The sequence below is a fragment of the Amia ocellicauda genome, chromosome 4 (genome assembly GCF_036373705.1).
Source record: "Amia ocellicauda isolate fAmiCal2 chromosome 4, fAmiCal2.hap1, whole genome shotgun sequence".
NCBI classification, from domain to species: domain Eukaryota; kingdom Metazoa; phylum Chordata; class Actinopteri; order Amiiformes; family Amiidae; genus Amia; species Amia ocellicauda.
In genome coordinates this window covers 2,887,409-2,903,548 of record NC_089853.1, presented here as the reverse complement: position 1 = coordinate 2,903,548, position 16,140 = coordinate 2,887,409, and the positions used below count along the sequence as shown (strand labels likewise).

General features: G+C 36.0%; 1 protein-coding gene across 2 annotated transcripts in view; it reads left to right on the top strand.

Moving 5' to 3' along the window:
- Positions 1-16,140, top strand: part of elp4 (elongator acetyltransferase complex subunit 4) — a 71,976-nt gene that overhangs the window by 1,033 nt on the left and 54,803 nt on the right. For both annotated transcript variants that reach the window (XM_066700512.1, XM_066700511.1), the window contains exons 2-5: positions 7-42; positions 6,541-6,662; positions 10,363-10,494; positions 13,452-13,591. In XM_066700512.1, coding sequence (XP_066556609.1) covers positions 7-42; positions 6,541-6,662; positions 10,363-10,494; positions 13,452-13,591 — 430 coding nt within the window. The remainder of the gene's footprint in view (positions 1-6; positions 43-6,540; positions 6,663-10,362; positions 10,495-13,451; positions 13,592-16,140) is intronic.

Genomic DNA, 16,140 nt, shown 5'->3' with positions numbered 1-16,140 from the left:
TAACAGGTGGTGGGTTAGCGGTTGGAACTCTGTTGTTGATAGGTACGTTTTTTTTTTTCCTTCTACCTCTTAAATTATTATTACTAATAGTTGTTTCTAAGCAGGTTCCCTTATCCAGGGTGACTTACGGTGTACACAAGAAACATTTTAAAGCATTGAAAAAGTGCAGTAATTAAATCAGCACAAAATACAATAAGTATTCATGGTGGTACATTGACCCAACAAGTGCATCCATAACACCGTTAAATCCTAGGTATGAGTTAAAGGGAGGGGTAGGCATAGCAGAAGTTGCAGTAGAACAATATAAGTGCTAACAATACATAAGTAAGCAGGCACAAAATAAACATAACATATGAGGCAAATTTAGGAAAACAATATCACTGAGTTTGTGTTCAAATTCAGTTTAATACCACAAGAATGTTTCAGATATAACACACATACAGTGGGGGTGTTTTATTCTACTATGTCGTTTATGCAATATACTTCAATATACATACTTCAGGAGGTCCAGCTTGACTGCAGAGAAGGGTCTATGTACTGTAATGCATGTAGTCTGTATGTTTGCTGCTGGAGGGTGGTGAAAATACAAATATCATATTATTTGTAAGAACAGTGGGACTGGGACTGGGACTGGAAAGAGGCCTGCAGGGAAAGGGTTAAACAACCAAGCCATTGCTCATTTCTCCCTGACACAGTCAAGTAATTGTGTGGTCCTTTCAGATAGTTTGTCAACACCTGGTATACTCCAATTCAGAATAACTGAGTGCTGGTTAGTAATAGGTGATTGTATGACATGTATTTGTGCTAATGTGCTCAGTGTTGTTTCTGATGTGTTTCTGTACAGGAGTCAGAGTTTCCTGAACTGCTGTTTAATTCTATGGCCATTATTATATTCTTTTTGTTGTTTCACGTATTTGACAAAACCTTTCGTCCTCTTCAGTATTCCCATACATTGCTATTACTTCCACCAGCCCACAGATTAGTTCCTTTGGAGGATTAAATGCTCATTTTTTTCCTGCTCACATTATACTGGTTAATTTAATCAAGTAATGGCAGTTTCAGGTGTTATTTACATGTCTCCCGTGGAGCAGGATCTTGCATGGATAGCTGTGGTTTGCCAGGTCAGGAAGCTCTCACCTGCATATTTCTTGTCCCTAAAGAAAACAGTCTTTCCTTTAAGGTAATTTGTGTGTTCATTTCTAGACTTAGTACCAATGTCAAGAAAGACAATATCCTTTTAGGTCCAGGTGGGGGATGGGAGACAGCATATTTGTTTTCCTCCAACATCTGAGCTATATGTTAATTATATTTTTGAGGTAGTATAGTTGTTTATAAACATGTTCAAACCTACTACACTTCAGGGCTTTAAGACACTGCTGTTAACAACGAGGTTGCACTATGCTATGATATACTGCTCTAGACCTCTATTCATTAAGTTTATGATTATATTGTACCTTGATATAGTACCTTATAGTGAACGATTCATTTTAGATTTTTCAATGTATTTGCTATGAAATGTAATTAAGTAATGACCATTGACCCTTGTCATTATCTTATTTTATTTGGGGGGATTTAAAACAAATCTTTAAAGCAGAAACCATTTAAAGAATGCCAAACTGGCAAAAATGTCATTGTAAAGTATTTCTCTGTGCCGTGTATGTGATCTGGAGTAAATTAAAATGGACTGAGGGAGGTTGACTAAGTGTGTATTTATTCAAAATAGTATGAACAGGACAACATAAAACTTAGTATAAATAAAACATTTAAACACACACAAGTGTCTTCAGGCAAATGTAATAGTACTGATCACTATGCATCTTCATGCACGTAACAACAAGACAAGAAAGGTGCTGTTTTTAAAGTAGCTTTTATTCCACGGTACCGTCGTCCAACCTGTTGAACTGCACTCAGCACAGCATTCCTGTTGTGTTTGGGAAAGTCTCTTAATCACTCATTTGAAACAGCCTCCAGGATTGACTTGTGATTTTCAGGTGCAGTGGCCCTGTTTCCAAAGCATGTAGCGTGATTCTCCTGCCCTGGTAAACCTGAAACTGAGCTGAAATTAGACTCACAGCAGCAGGTGACAACACTTTGGTGTCCTTGGGGTTGTAATCTGCGTTTAAAAAAACTATTTTGTTACTCTGTCCTTTATTCATCAGTTTTATTGATTAGGGACTCTCAGTGATTATACACTAATGCTCACCCTTCCATGTTATGAATTATAGTGTGGATAATTTAATCTGGTAATAATAGAAACAGGTGACAGTGATCTACTGTATATGCTGTAGAAAAGTTCAGGACTGTGTGTGTTTGAGATGGCTGTAACACCCTTAGGAATAATGCTTCTAGTAAAGGACATTAAACTCTATCAGTATTACAAGCACTTAATACATCATTACAGATAATAGCCGAGCTTAAAGTAAATAGTTCCCCCCCTCCTCATTTAGGGTGTATGTGTCTCACAGTGTTTGAAAAGAAAATATACCTCCCAGCTTTTCAATTTATACAATACACCTTTTTTGTTTTACAGTCCAATAGAGGACAATGGAAAGAAAGAAAAATGTTAAGAAGAAAGTTCTGTATTCACAATTTTTTGTTTGCAACTGCACCTCTTATATTAAAAACATTTCCAGAATAATCCACGTCTACACTGTCTCACTATTGGCAAGTCCGTACTAATAAGGCGTGTTAGGCCTCAGGTGTGAGTCAGGCTTTGTTCACTAATAATTGTTCTAAAATGTGAAATTATAATACAATTCCTCTTAGGCTATAACCTTGACTGCTATTTCTAGATAAGCTACTGCATCAAATTGTGTTAATCTTTGGTACTTGATGCACATTATACTTAGTAATTTAACCATATAATAGCCCAACAGGTGCTATGAAGCTATTATTTTGTTGCTGTGCTTTCGTTACCTCGAGATATGTCAGTGCTGTTGTTAAGAATGATAGGGTGACTAATGAATCTAACCACCTCAACAAAAGAAACATTTGGACTAGGCTGTTTATACTAAAATTGAATAAATAAAACGTTTTATTGAACAGGTATTTGTTGAATAAATCCTATAAATTGCTTATGAATATGCTCTTCTAGTACAAAACACACGGACAGCTGTCAAAGATAAGGCTGCAATCTTCAACTCTGAGGACTGTAGTGAACATGTGAAATTGAACCCTGCATCCTCCCAATTAGTTGTTATTTCTGGCACTGTTCACTGCTTTCTGTGTGTCCTTATATCAGTATGTAAAGCTTAAATCCTAAAATAGGCTGGGCAGCATTCCTAAAACAGTTACTATTGTGATATCTTTGCACCACACTTTTTCTCCTGCTTAAAAAAACAAACAAGATTTTCCAAAGCATGATAACACTTCGGGGTTTGAATAAAGATTTCCTCCATTCATTTTAATTCTTTCTTTGAATTATTATTTTTGTAAGTATCAGCTTGTTTTTGGATCCACATTGTTCCCACGTTGCTCATTCCTGAGGTGTTTGCAAACACAATATTTAAACGTTGCCATGGATAATTTCTGCCTATTTTTTATATGTCCAATTATTTAAAAGTAAAAACCATTTATATGTATACAAAATATGCTTTATGACCAAGAATTCCTGATTTTTACATAAAAACGTAATATAATTTACTTCAGTCCTGACTTCTGAATTCTCTTTGTTTAAGAGAAAATATTATAAGAAAGTGTAAACTAGGATATTTATTGATTATTTCTATTTGCAAAAAACATTGTTTAATCTCTAATACAAACTGGATATTTAATTAGTTTTTAATTCAGTGATGGTTTCCATTTCCACAGCTGTTTGTCAATAAACAAAGTTACCAAGCTGTTTGAAAACTGTTGCCTTTGCAACTCAAGCTTTTCCTTTCTTCTCTCCCTCTCTCTCTCTCTCTCTCTCCCCCTCTCCCTCTCTCTCTCTCTCTTTAACAATGCTATTTTTGTTTTTGTGGCTCTGGCATTTCTTAAATCACATTTACCAGGGCTGTAAAAATATTTGAATGTGAGAAGTGGATTTCTCATTTAAACACATTTAGGCACAACTGTGCTGATATACATAATTCACACTTGTTTTAGGTACCTGGAATGTTTCTCCTCTTTGGTAAACCTACACAAAGTGTCTTCAGCTGGAGACGTATATATCGAGATCAGTAAAATATTCTGTGAAAAGAAACCATGTCACAATTGTTGAAATGACTGATCTGGGCTGGGGTCTGTCATCATTACTGAGAGATGTATGCCCACCCCTAAAACAATTCAAGTCAGGCTAATGGTTTCTACAGATTTCATTTGTAAGACACTATAGAAAGCTTAATACAATGGACACCATCTGAGACGCCCCATCTGGGTGCCTTTTAGGTCCTTTGAACACGACAAAGGGCTGGTGACCTAGAAACCCATCAATAAAGGACAGTCCTTCAAATGACAAATTGAAGAGCAGTGGAATTCCTTATAGATGCACAGACATCCTGAGATCTGCACAGGAACATTCTTTGAGTTTCATTTGCACTTTCAAGCCGTTTTCAGACTCTGCAAAGTATTTATCTCTAAAACATACTTACATATTTGCAGACCAGCCCACCCTACAACATTTCTGCAGCAGTTAAACTGATACAACATGATACAACATTTCTGGGACATTTAATGCAAGCCATTCATTATTTACACAATCAGCTTATGCAGTTAGACAGTGGCAACGTCAGAATGGACTTCTGTTGGTGTTTTCATTTTTTCCTGGTTTTATAAAGCTTTTCAGTGGAATTGGGTAGTTCTACTTACCATAAAGCTGCGAACACAGAAGACCACTACACAGACTGTTTAGCAGTAGGGGTGAGGTGGTGTACTCAGTGACTTCATGTCATGTGTTGCATGTCATCGTACTTCGTTGAACTTTAGTTCTCTGCTGGGTTCAGAAGATACTTCTTGGCCCTTTTGAATCACCAAACCAGTGACTGGTTAATAATTAATGCAGTGTGTGAAGCACAAGAAAGTTACTTTAGTTATTTCATACTTGGTGTCCCATTTCTCTCTTCCGATTTTTGTCGGCCTCACCTGTTTATCTTCAAACATTTAAGGCCATATGTATCTTTTTCAATCTTTTTTTACCGGTAACAGTGAGGTAGCCACAGGGAACATCATGCATGTGAGGAGAAATTGAGATAGAAGTAACAGTGTAGTCGTAGTTCTCGTTAGCTGTAACATGCAGGGAAAACTGAAGTTTGTGACAGTCCGCAACAGAAAATACATTTATTGAAAGAAAAATGTGGAATGTGTAGTACCATATATATATATATATATATATATATATACGTTTTTTGTTAGTTTAGTTTTTTATGTTATTGGGAACTGCAGTACAAACTCCAGAAATCACATTCATATTTAACAATTCTGTTGAACAATTTGTGTATTTTCTAAGTGTGGTGTGGTTTTCAGAATTATTGTATTGCTGGGAGCCCAGGCGTAGTAGTGTACATTTTCCCGACAGGTTTTTAATCGGACTTCTCAGGCCACTGAGTTATCGGGGGCTTGTTGTGTGAACAGTGATCTCTTTATTTTTAGTCTGAGGTTGAGAGGTACCACTTGTAAACCAATGCCATGTATTTTCTTTTGTTCTTCTTCATGTGTAACACTTAACAGTCATTACATCAATTACTACCATGTGCTGTACACTTTATTTGCATCAGCTGTATTTAGGAGGACATCCAGTTCTAATTGACTGGCTGACCAGAGGCAAATCTACACTGGCTATGGGAAGAACACATAGTCTGTTTTTAAAGTCATCACTACAGGTTAATAATTATTCACATCATGCCACAATGTAGAATCACATTCACCAGTTATATCGAAGTGTTTAAAAGCTTAATTGTGCAAGCACACAACATTTATGTTTTACATCTATCAAAATCAAAATTATGAATCACGAGAAACTATAGAAATATAGAATTTAATTATTTGTGTCTCTGGAGCTTTAGGTAAATGCAAAATATTACACATTTAGCTAACAGTGTCTGAACTGTGTGCTTTATTTTCTTCATATTAAATTGAAATATGAAATGTGTGTATATGTTATTTATCAGTGTAAACAAATTGGGATGTATTTCAAGTTTAAAGCAGTTTTTGTGAAATAAGTAAGTAAAATAAGGTGAAGCTGGCACACAATCACAGTGTCATACAAGGGCATTTTTGTTTGCATCTCAGCAAGTAATTGGCAAATTAACAGTCTCTTACCCTAGGAAAAAATGAAAAACTATTAGCAATTGTACATTAAAAATATATTTTTAGATTTCAGTCTTTATTTCCCAGTTCATGAAACGTTACACAAGCAGTTACTGTGAGCAGTTTTTTCTTTTTCTTCTAATCACCTAGAAACAATTCTTGCATGCTGAATTCCTCACACAGTGCTCCTCGGTGCCTGTCATGCTCATGTAACCTGCTGTCATTTCTTTCACTTGACTTGCTCAAAAATATTAATATAAACCTGGTTCCCTGTTGCTTCTTTTTGTTAATACACCTACTTTTATTTCTTTGCAGAGGAAGATAAATATGACAGCTATTCCCGCATGTTGCTGAAGTATTTCTTAGCAGAAGGCGTTGTCTGTGGGCATTCCCTCTTCATAGCTTCTGCCAGAGACCATCCAGATGAGATTTTACAGGTATGGCAAAACATATCTGTGAACATCACTTCAGATCACAGAATGCTTGAATTAAAAAGGGTTTGATATGTACTTTACTGGCTAGTCTGGGATGGAGTTAATGTATGTAAAAAGACGTATCATTTTCAAAAGTATGTTGAATTGCACACAATACGTTGCTTTAGATAGAATTCTATGATTGAAATAGATGTTAGGAATTGGGAAAAAAAAAGCATATAAACATATTTTAGATTATTGATAATAAGCTTTGAAAAGGGTTTTTGCATAAAAAAAAGCAATAAGTAATTACATGGAGTGAAACTTAAATATTAAACCATTTAAAACACTGTTTGCCGAAAGTCTTTTCTAATTGACGCAATGAAAGGAATAAATTAAAGTGGCGAACAGCTTATTTTAAACCATTTTTGTCATTTGCATAAAAATGTGCAAGTTGTAATTTGGAGTTTGCCACATTACTTTCTTTAGGTGATCAAAAAAAGGTCAAAGGTTAAGACTGTCAGCTATCTAACAGTATGAGATAGCAACAAATGTTAATTTATAGACCATTACTGTCCTTTCTTTCTTGCAGATAAAACTATGACAAATGCCACAGACACTCCCATGCAGAGAAAGACAATCTTACAGACCGTAATTATCTTACAGCAATGAAACTGATGTAGACAAGTACAAGATAAAAAGACCCATCACCTACCTTAGATATAATATTTTACTACCCGGCAATTTATCCATCATAATTGAAAACATGCATGCCTATTGTAGTCAGAGCTCGAAGATGAAGGCAGTATTAAGGTTTCAAACTGATAAATTACATTGCCTTAAAAATCTATATAACGATGTACATGTTTTTATACACTATATTTTTATCTGGCAGTTACTTTTTTTTTTTTTGTACTTCAATCCTAATGAACAATTTACCAGTCAAAAGTAAATCTTTATTTAGAAAAAAAGTTTCAACTATATATATGTATATATATACATAGAATAGAATAATATATTTATTAGAATTATATAGAATAATATGTTATATGTTCCGTATGTATAAAAGCCATGACATTTATTTGAGATGAACATCATGTAGATACATGCCTAAATAATTATTAGAAATGTTAACTCTAAGTATTACAGTAACAAACGTTGGTGCTGTTATATCTCATTGTTCCAATATCCAGCTTATCTTAAGGAGAACATGAAGTCTGAAGAGTCCTTATCTTAACTCATTACTGTGACAAAACAAAAACAATATCGCTTATTAAAACTACTCAGCCCCATTCATATTTAGTGCACTGTGTTTACATCAGCGCTATGAAATATTAAAGTTCCCTTTTTATTTTAGATGTCCCGTATTAGGAGGCTTGTGTAGTAACAGTATTTTGTGCATCATGCAGGTCAGGTCTATGAGATTTTGCTTAATTTAATTTCCAGGAGTTAGCGAACCCAGAACCGGGCTGCTGACTGAAGGCATAAAAGATCGCCGGGTCACACACACGACTGTGCATCAGACACCGTGCCAGAGCAACAGAGAGATCCATCCCTTTAGCCACTGTAGTATGCAGCCAATTAAACTGTCTGAGGAGGGTGCGATGTGAAGTCTCATTAATAGTGGGCTGCGATGTCTTGGGTTTTATTGCACCCTGGAGAATCTAACAGTGAGTGAGAGGGGTCAAATTGCTAGAATGTTTCTTTGAGCGTTTTTTCGGGGGGGGGTAGGATGTAAGCAGCTTAAAATCGGAAGACAGATGGAGAGTAATTGTAAATATTTTGATGGATAAGATGGGAGGTCATGCCTTCACCTCTGTTGTCTGTTTAAAAGAAAGAGAAAGTCCCTCCTGAACGACAATACCCAACCCTACAGGAAATGTACTGCTTCGTCTATAGCTATCTGTAACAGAAACAAAAGTCTGTCCCAATCGTTTCTGCCTATTTATGTATTTTATTTGATGCATTTAATAAATTATCATCTATACCACCTGAGCTAAATATAGAACCTGTTGGATTGATTTGCAGATGTCACGTTTTTTGATTGGAAAGGTGTAAACAGAGACACTATAATCATATCTGTCATATGTATTGATTCTGGCAAGAGCCGTTCGCATATCACTTGGTTTTGTGATGTGTTGACGTTCCCGAACGTACGCAATAACAGTACTTTTTTCGTCATCACATAATACCTGAGAGTACATGATAATAAAGATTTATTTGAATGTCAGATAGTCTATCCCCTGTGTTTTTCAAAGGCACAGCTGGACAGTTGTTGTCTAGGGGAGGGGGTGAGAGGGATTGGGGCTAATGAATTGGAAATGCAAGTCCTTCCATTCTTCCATTGCGGCTAATTGTTATGAGTTAATAACACCTTTGTCTAACGTCTGGAGCACTCAATTATAAAACTTTACTCTTTATGAGTGCTTTGTGTGGATTCAGGCACAATCCAACCCAAGTGTAGGAGATTTAGAGTAAACGTGTGGCTTTCTTGAGTGTGTTGGAGAGGGCCTGTATTTATATGCGTGTGAGTGTGTTTTTGTGTGAGTGTTTGGGAGTGCAAAAGGGGGGGGTGTTTGTGTGCTGGGAGATTTCTAAGGCAGTGTGTATCTGTGGGTCTGTGCGAATACGATGGCGTTGGTGCGGGCCTGTTTGCGTCCGTGGCTGGAGTTGTGCAGTAGTGTAAGAAGGAGGTAAAGGAGAGCTGTTCGATGGAGAGGTGAAGACTTGCCGCCATCCAGGTGAGCCTGAGGGAGTAATGGGCTCACCTCGCTCCTTTGTTACATTGAAGATGACTGGTGTAAAACGGTAAATCCCCTCCTGAGGTTTCAGTCTCCGAGATGACAGGGTTGTTAAAGGAAGGCAGGGCGGCACGAGGTGACAGCAACAGGTGTGTCACTGATTATATAAGCAGAGAGAGCTGAAACAATGGCCAGCCCAGGGAGTTAGGTGAGTGTTTAAATAGGAATTATCTTAATGATCTGGGACAGAACACTGATCTGTGAACTGTGCGGATTGGCCTGTACATAATCAAGCATAATGAGGGTAGCCCGTGTCACAAAATGTCGCAGGGCTAATTTGAGGTGTTATTTGTGAGACAATAGTTGTTTTTGTTATTGACTGTGGAGAGGAAAACTCCTCAGGGCATTCATAGTTCCGTTTTTAGGAAGTAGAAACCAGGATTAGCGTTGCCTGTATGCGAATTTACATTTCATGTTTACTTTGTGTTTTCTGCTGCTGTTGTTGTTATTGTTTAAATCATAAGCAATACATATTTTTGGAATTTTACCGTGCCTCTATCTGCATGTTTTAATGGATTACTTTTAACACAATGAAAAGTATTGAGAGAAGCAAATTATTAAAAACAAAAACATTTTAAATCCTTGATATTTACTTCCAGCTTTCTGTAAAAAAAGAAAAAATGAAAAGAGACATCTTCTCTGTTCCATAGTTCTGGCTATGGTGACAGTTGAATAGGGCATCTTTAAAGAAATTCATATTGTCTGGTGAATTGCAAATGACTTTGTAAATTTTAGGTCAATCGCAAGAGATAATATATCAATTTTGTATTTTTAATCTAACCCCGGTGGGAATATACTGCTATATGGATGGAATATATCTTTGTTCTTCTGTTGTGAAACAAGAAGGCGAGTCTCCGCTCATTCATGTGTTTTAAGAGTTCAAATATAGGCTTGAAATTTTCCTTTCTGTGTATTTTTTAAAGGAACTCCCCGCTCCATTGCTGGATGACATTGCTAACCCCAAACCGGAAGAAGGACAAACCCAAGGCATTGATCCAGAAGGTCCAAACTCCATGAAAATAGCCTGGCGCTACCAGAACCTTCCCAAAGTACAGGTGTGTGAACATCAATTATTCTACCTAGTTGTGTTCCTAGCTCAGCCCATTAGGGTCATTTAAACCTGTTACATCAGTGCCCACTTAGAATTATTTTATTGGAAAAACAGATTTTTTTTTATATTTTTTTTCTTTAATGAGGTTCTGCTGCAACTTGTTATAAATTTAATTTGCAATGTTTTTTTAGAAGGTTTATAAAAGAATGTCTGAACAGCACAGTAATTTTCCATGATCATCCAAACGCTGTTTAAGGAGCTATACAGAGCTAAAAACTTGGAGCAACATGCCAGTGTCTGAAAGCTTTGTACATTGTTTTCACATAATCCAGCATGGCATGGATACTCATATTGTGTGTGTGTGTGTGTGTGTGTGTGAGTATATCTGTCTATATACATATTAAAAATGTATACATTGAAAAAGAAAGGTTTATTTTTTGTGTTTAATTAAACATTTTTTAATGAGGTTTATTAGTAACTATTTGCTAATAGCTTGGTATTTAAATGATTTGGGGAGAAAAATAAAGAAGTGATCTGAGGACCTTTACTGACCCTAGACAGGCTTGTCGGCTCACTTTTGGGGAGGTGTTTGTGTCTGTGGCCTCTGTACACAGGGGTAATGACATGGCAAATGTTGTAATGGGCCACTTTATAAAACTATTAAGTATGCTTGAAGGTTTTGGCTCTGTTTTTGGTAGTTTATCTCAGTTCATTGAGTACAATTGGACAGGCATATGAGCAAGTACTATAATGTATTGTTGCATGACACGCCTTTCTCTGTTTCTTGGTTTTCATACAGCACACTAAGTAAAATGCTGAATGGAGCTAATAAATTGTTTATCCATGTGCTAAGTGTGTGTGGAAAGCACTTGTAATTTGTATCAAATCACTGAGCCTTTTGTGGAGGCGCTTGCCGGTGTATTCCACAAGAACAAAGCTTATCTGACTTTTTAAAATAACTTCGTATCCATTTATTTTGTAGTTCAATATTTTTCAATTAAATGCCTGTACAGAGTTAAAGTTTTGTTACTTGGACAGCCATAGACAATCATTATTATATATTGGTGGAAGAATAAATATATATATATATATATATATATAAGTTTAATTACCATCACAATGTATAAACAAAATAGCATAAGAATGTAAAATACTATAAAGCTTTGTTGTTGTTTTTTTATTGCAGGAAAGCTGTTCTATAAACCAATCTCTCTCCAAGGTTACCAAGTGGTTAAGGCTATCTCTAAACAAAATTAGAAGGTGTAGTTCCTTTTGAATGAGCCATTTGTGTACTTGGGGCAATATATAAACTGTCACAGCATGAAATCAATTTTCTGCTTTGGTTCATCTCAAATCTGAGGTTTCTAGCACATTAGTATTGCAATTAGAGACATCAGCAGCAGAAGGTAGTCAAAAAGCCGTCTGCTAGCTGACAGATCCATTCCCCTTTCTTTCCTCCAGACTTACTCTTCAGAACTGAAGAGGTGACAGCCACAGAGCCTAATAGTCACTGATAATAAATTTATCAACTCTTAAACTTCTAAGGAATGAAAAGGCTTCACCCCGGCCATTCAGCTAAGGCAGATTACTCACGCTTAGTTGATTCAGGTAGGCTTTTGCAAGCTTCCCCACTAGGCCTGGGAATTTGGTACATTGAGGCCTATTCACAGGACCCTGACACAGACCATGCTTTTATTGCACACTGTTTTATTATGACTAAATCCCAGTCTCCACCCAGCTTGTAGATGCTATACTCTTTCTTCTGAATTAAGAAAGGTTATCCCCTACCTTAATCCATATTGCAATGTGGATTAAGGATACCAGTGTGCCCCCAGGATTCCCTTAGAGGTCCTTGGAAACTTCTTGTTTTTTTCTCTTTGCTATCTTTACAAAACACCAATAGGCCTCACGGAGGATTTGCATCCTAAATCAGCAACCTGGAGTTTTTCTCAATGAAGACATCAGATCAAAGTTCAGTTAGTCAAGGCCCCTCTAAAACGTTAAGGGGGCTGGGCTCGGCACAATGAAAAGATGAGCTCTAGCCGGCATTGCAATAAAAAAAAACATGCTGATCCCTTATCCAGATTAAGAATAGATTATAATGCCAACAATAGTCTTATTTTATTTAAAATGGTAGGCAAAATATTTTTAATTTCTAATTGCAGGACAGAAAATACATGTTTTTCTTCCAAACATTTAATAAAATTAAACATTTTATTATTTATATAATAATAACAGTGTTTTACACAAAATGAAAAAAAAAACACAGAACAATCATTTTATTTTGTGATTGTGTGATTACATTTCCCTTTCAGGTACAAATATATAAAGGTATTTACATTTATTCAAAATAATGTTGACATGAAAATGACAAATTTACAAATTAAATTAAATACTCAGCTTCCAAACAAAACAGTTTTCCCCTTCTCACTTCTCCTGTATCATGTATCCCTACTGAATTAGAAGCCATTCCGGTATTTCCAGATCCACACAGTGTTGCTAATTCCTAGAGAAATGGTATCGAGTCATATTGTGTCTTCGGTGTTGCCTGCCTGGAACACCACGATGACTGAGCCTGGTTATACACCGGGCCTCTATGTCGTTTTGTATCCTCTTCACTGCTTCTGTAGTATTTTGTATATTTCAGATAAATCCACCCTTTTTAATTTGGCATGTAAACAATTAATATATGAGCCATGAAAGAAGCCCAGAGATGTTAGTAATGTTTGGAGTCCTAAATCCCTGCATCTTCATCTTCCAGTAATCTGTACTGTATTTTTGCACTTGTATCTTGTAAGTCACCCTGCATATAAGTCTGCCAATAAGTACATAATAAAAAGGTCCTAGTAGTTTAAGCCAATGTCGGATGAATGCCTTTGTTTTTGAATTCTGGGAATGGTACTGTCTTCTATTGCCGTCTGTCAAACCTAACACTCCTTGACGTTTGTTCTTTCCTCGCAGACTGCACTGGCGTCGTCTTCAAGGTTTGGCCACTATTATGACGTCTCCAAACCAATGGATCCTGCGATGAGAGAGACTGCAAAGTGCAATACCTTTTTCCTTCCTAATGAACTGCCTTTTCAGTCATCAACAGAAACGAGGTAGGGGGACAAAACTGCATTTTAAACAAATTTAAAGACCAGATGTCATTCACGTGTGATGAATCTTAAATATCACTAGCACTTGGTTTCTGACAGCAGGCCAACACAAGTTTAAATTCAGCAGCACTTTTAATTGTGTGGTTAGTGTCTACATATGGTGGACGACCAAGGATGCAGTGAAAGAGTGCTGAGTCATTTCCTTTTAATGGTATGAGATTAGTAACTGGGCAGCATCATGTCTAGATTTATAGCATCCACTCAACTAATAAAGATTGCCAAAACAACTTTATGATTTTTGCTTTTAAAAGAAAATAGTTTTGTAAAGTAACAAATTGTCTTGTAAATAGGCTTTGCCAATTTATGCAATGTAAAATCTGTGTTTGTTTTTGGGGGGTTTTACAGTTTTTACTGTCTTTCATGATCAAAGGTCAGATGCGCTCTTTGCATTAGGGAGGGTTTCGTACCGCACGGCAAACAAATCAATCTGGCCGGTTATGCCTGGAGAAGGGAGTTTTATGAAGCTCCCCGTTTTACTTCAGCAAACACACTCTTTTAACAATTTATATATACAAGCCATTAGGATTCTGGAACAGGCTGCTAACCCATAAGCCAGTGTTTGAATAGTACTAAGTAAAATTAGCTCATGATGAATTGGGTTACAAAAGGCCAAAAGTCCTTCATTGCCACAGCAAAAGATAGTATTGTATTGTAGATCCCAATTTAAATGACGTGATTGTCATATTTTTATTAAGTACTTCTTCATTTTCTGTATGTGTAGAGTCGAATGCTTCATGCATTATCTTTCTGCCTCTCTCTGTGAGGCAATGGTTTCCTATTTATGTTCTTTTCTTCCACAATTTTGCAAAAGAGCTTTTTTAAACCTAAAGTGTCACAAACAGGTTGTTGATCAAAGTATCTTATTAGGCTGGTCATTAAAAGGACATATTTCCTTAAAATTGAATCGTAAACAATTTTTTGATTGCTGTATTAGGTTTAGCTCTCAGGCCGATCTGAAGAAGTCCAAATCAGTGATATAATACACAAAAATAAATAAGGGAAAAAAATACCCAGCTAAAGAAATGCCATTAAATTGACTTTAATCTTTTGTGGATTTTGGAGACTTAGCGTTTACTAAATTATAGACAGCACTACATTCTGACAACTATAATATCCTCTGAAGAGAAAACTCATCAGTGAGACAAAATGACAGCTCATTGACTAAAAATTAATCCTTTAACTGTTTTCTCTTACACATGTAAAATGCCCCATGTTGACTTTCTGACTATTAAATTGGGCTATTTTATGATATGGTGTAATTGGTATAAATTACTCTCTAGGTGATATGGACCCTGTTGTTTAAATGGAGCTACTTTTACAATGGATTGAATGTCTTAAAGAGCAGTACTGTACTCAGACACTTCTCCGGGTATAATCTTAATTAGCTAACACATTTGCTCACATGGATTATCACCTACCTCTTGTCATTATCTGTAAGAAATAAGCTCAGTGGGAAGGGCATGATACAATATATTAAACAGAATGGCAACAGTAAGAAATGTATGTTTTTGTCTTAAACTGGGGGAATAAAATATGGAAAAATAATAAGGAAAAGAAGAATAAAATTGATTTAAAATAGAATAAATCATAGTTAGTGCAGCAAGTTAAAGGATCATTTATTATGTGTTTTAAATCCGTAATTACCGAGCACCATTCTGAAGGTTTTCCATATGATCATACTGAAACAGTTTAATCGTTGTTTTTAACCATATTTTGCTTTGCCTCTGTATGGAGTTCACAGCTATCTTTTTAAATGTACCTTTATTCTTGTGAATAAAATTGTACCTAATCTAGCAAATGGAGCCAAATCTAGTGCTAAGAAGATTATTATAATCATGTTTCATTCAATTTTTATCCCTTACTTAATTTGTCTATCTACATGTGTTCACATGTGGGGGTAAAATAAAAATCTTGCAAATGAGCAGGACTCTACCGCTTACTTGTTACATTCATAGTGTGATCAGCGATTCGGCTCAGGGTTTTAAATAGGCAGTTGATTGTCACTTTTTCAATCTCTCTGGATAGTTTGTTTAGATAAGATGAGACTGCAATATTTATACGTACGTGAATGGTGTAAAGTCATCCAGCAGTTTAATAACATTTATACTTCAACATCTTTTTTTGTATTTGCCAATACTGTAATTGTAATATGTGGACTTTCAAATAAATCACACACCAAGGTACAAGGTACTGGTAACTCATTTTTGCAGACCTCTCAAATTTAACAAACACCATTGAAAGCAAGAAACTCACATTTAATTTTGAAAGAATTCATTAAGATATTGATCTAACTGGTTTTAAAATATACATGATATATATGCATGTTAAATACAGATATGAAGCTTATGAAATCCTCTGTAATGGTCCTGAAGAGGAGGGGATTGGTAGCTATTTTCCTTCCTTTTGCTTCCAACTCACATGTAGGGAGAGATATAGGAAAGAAAGGCAGTGAAAGTAGCCAGCAGACCACAAATATGAATCTGCAGTGGATA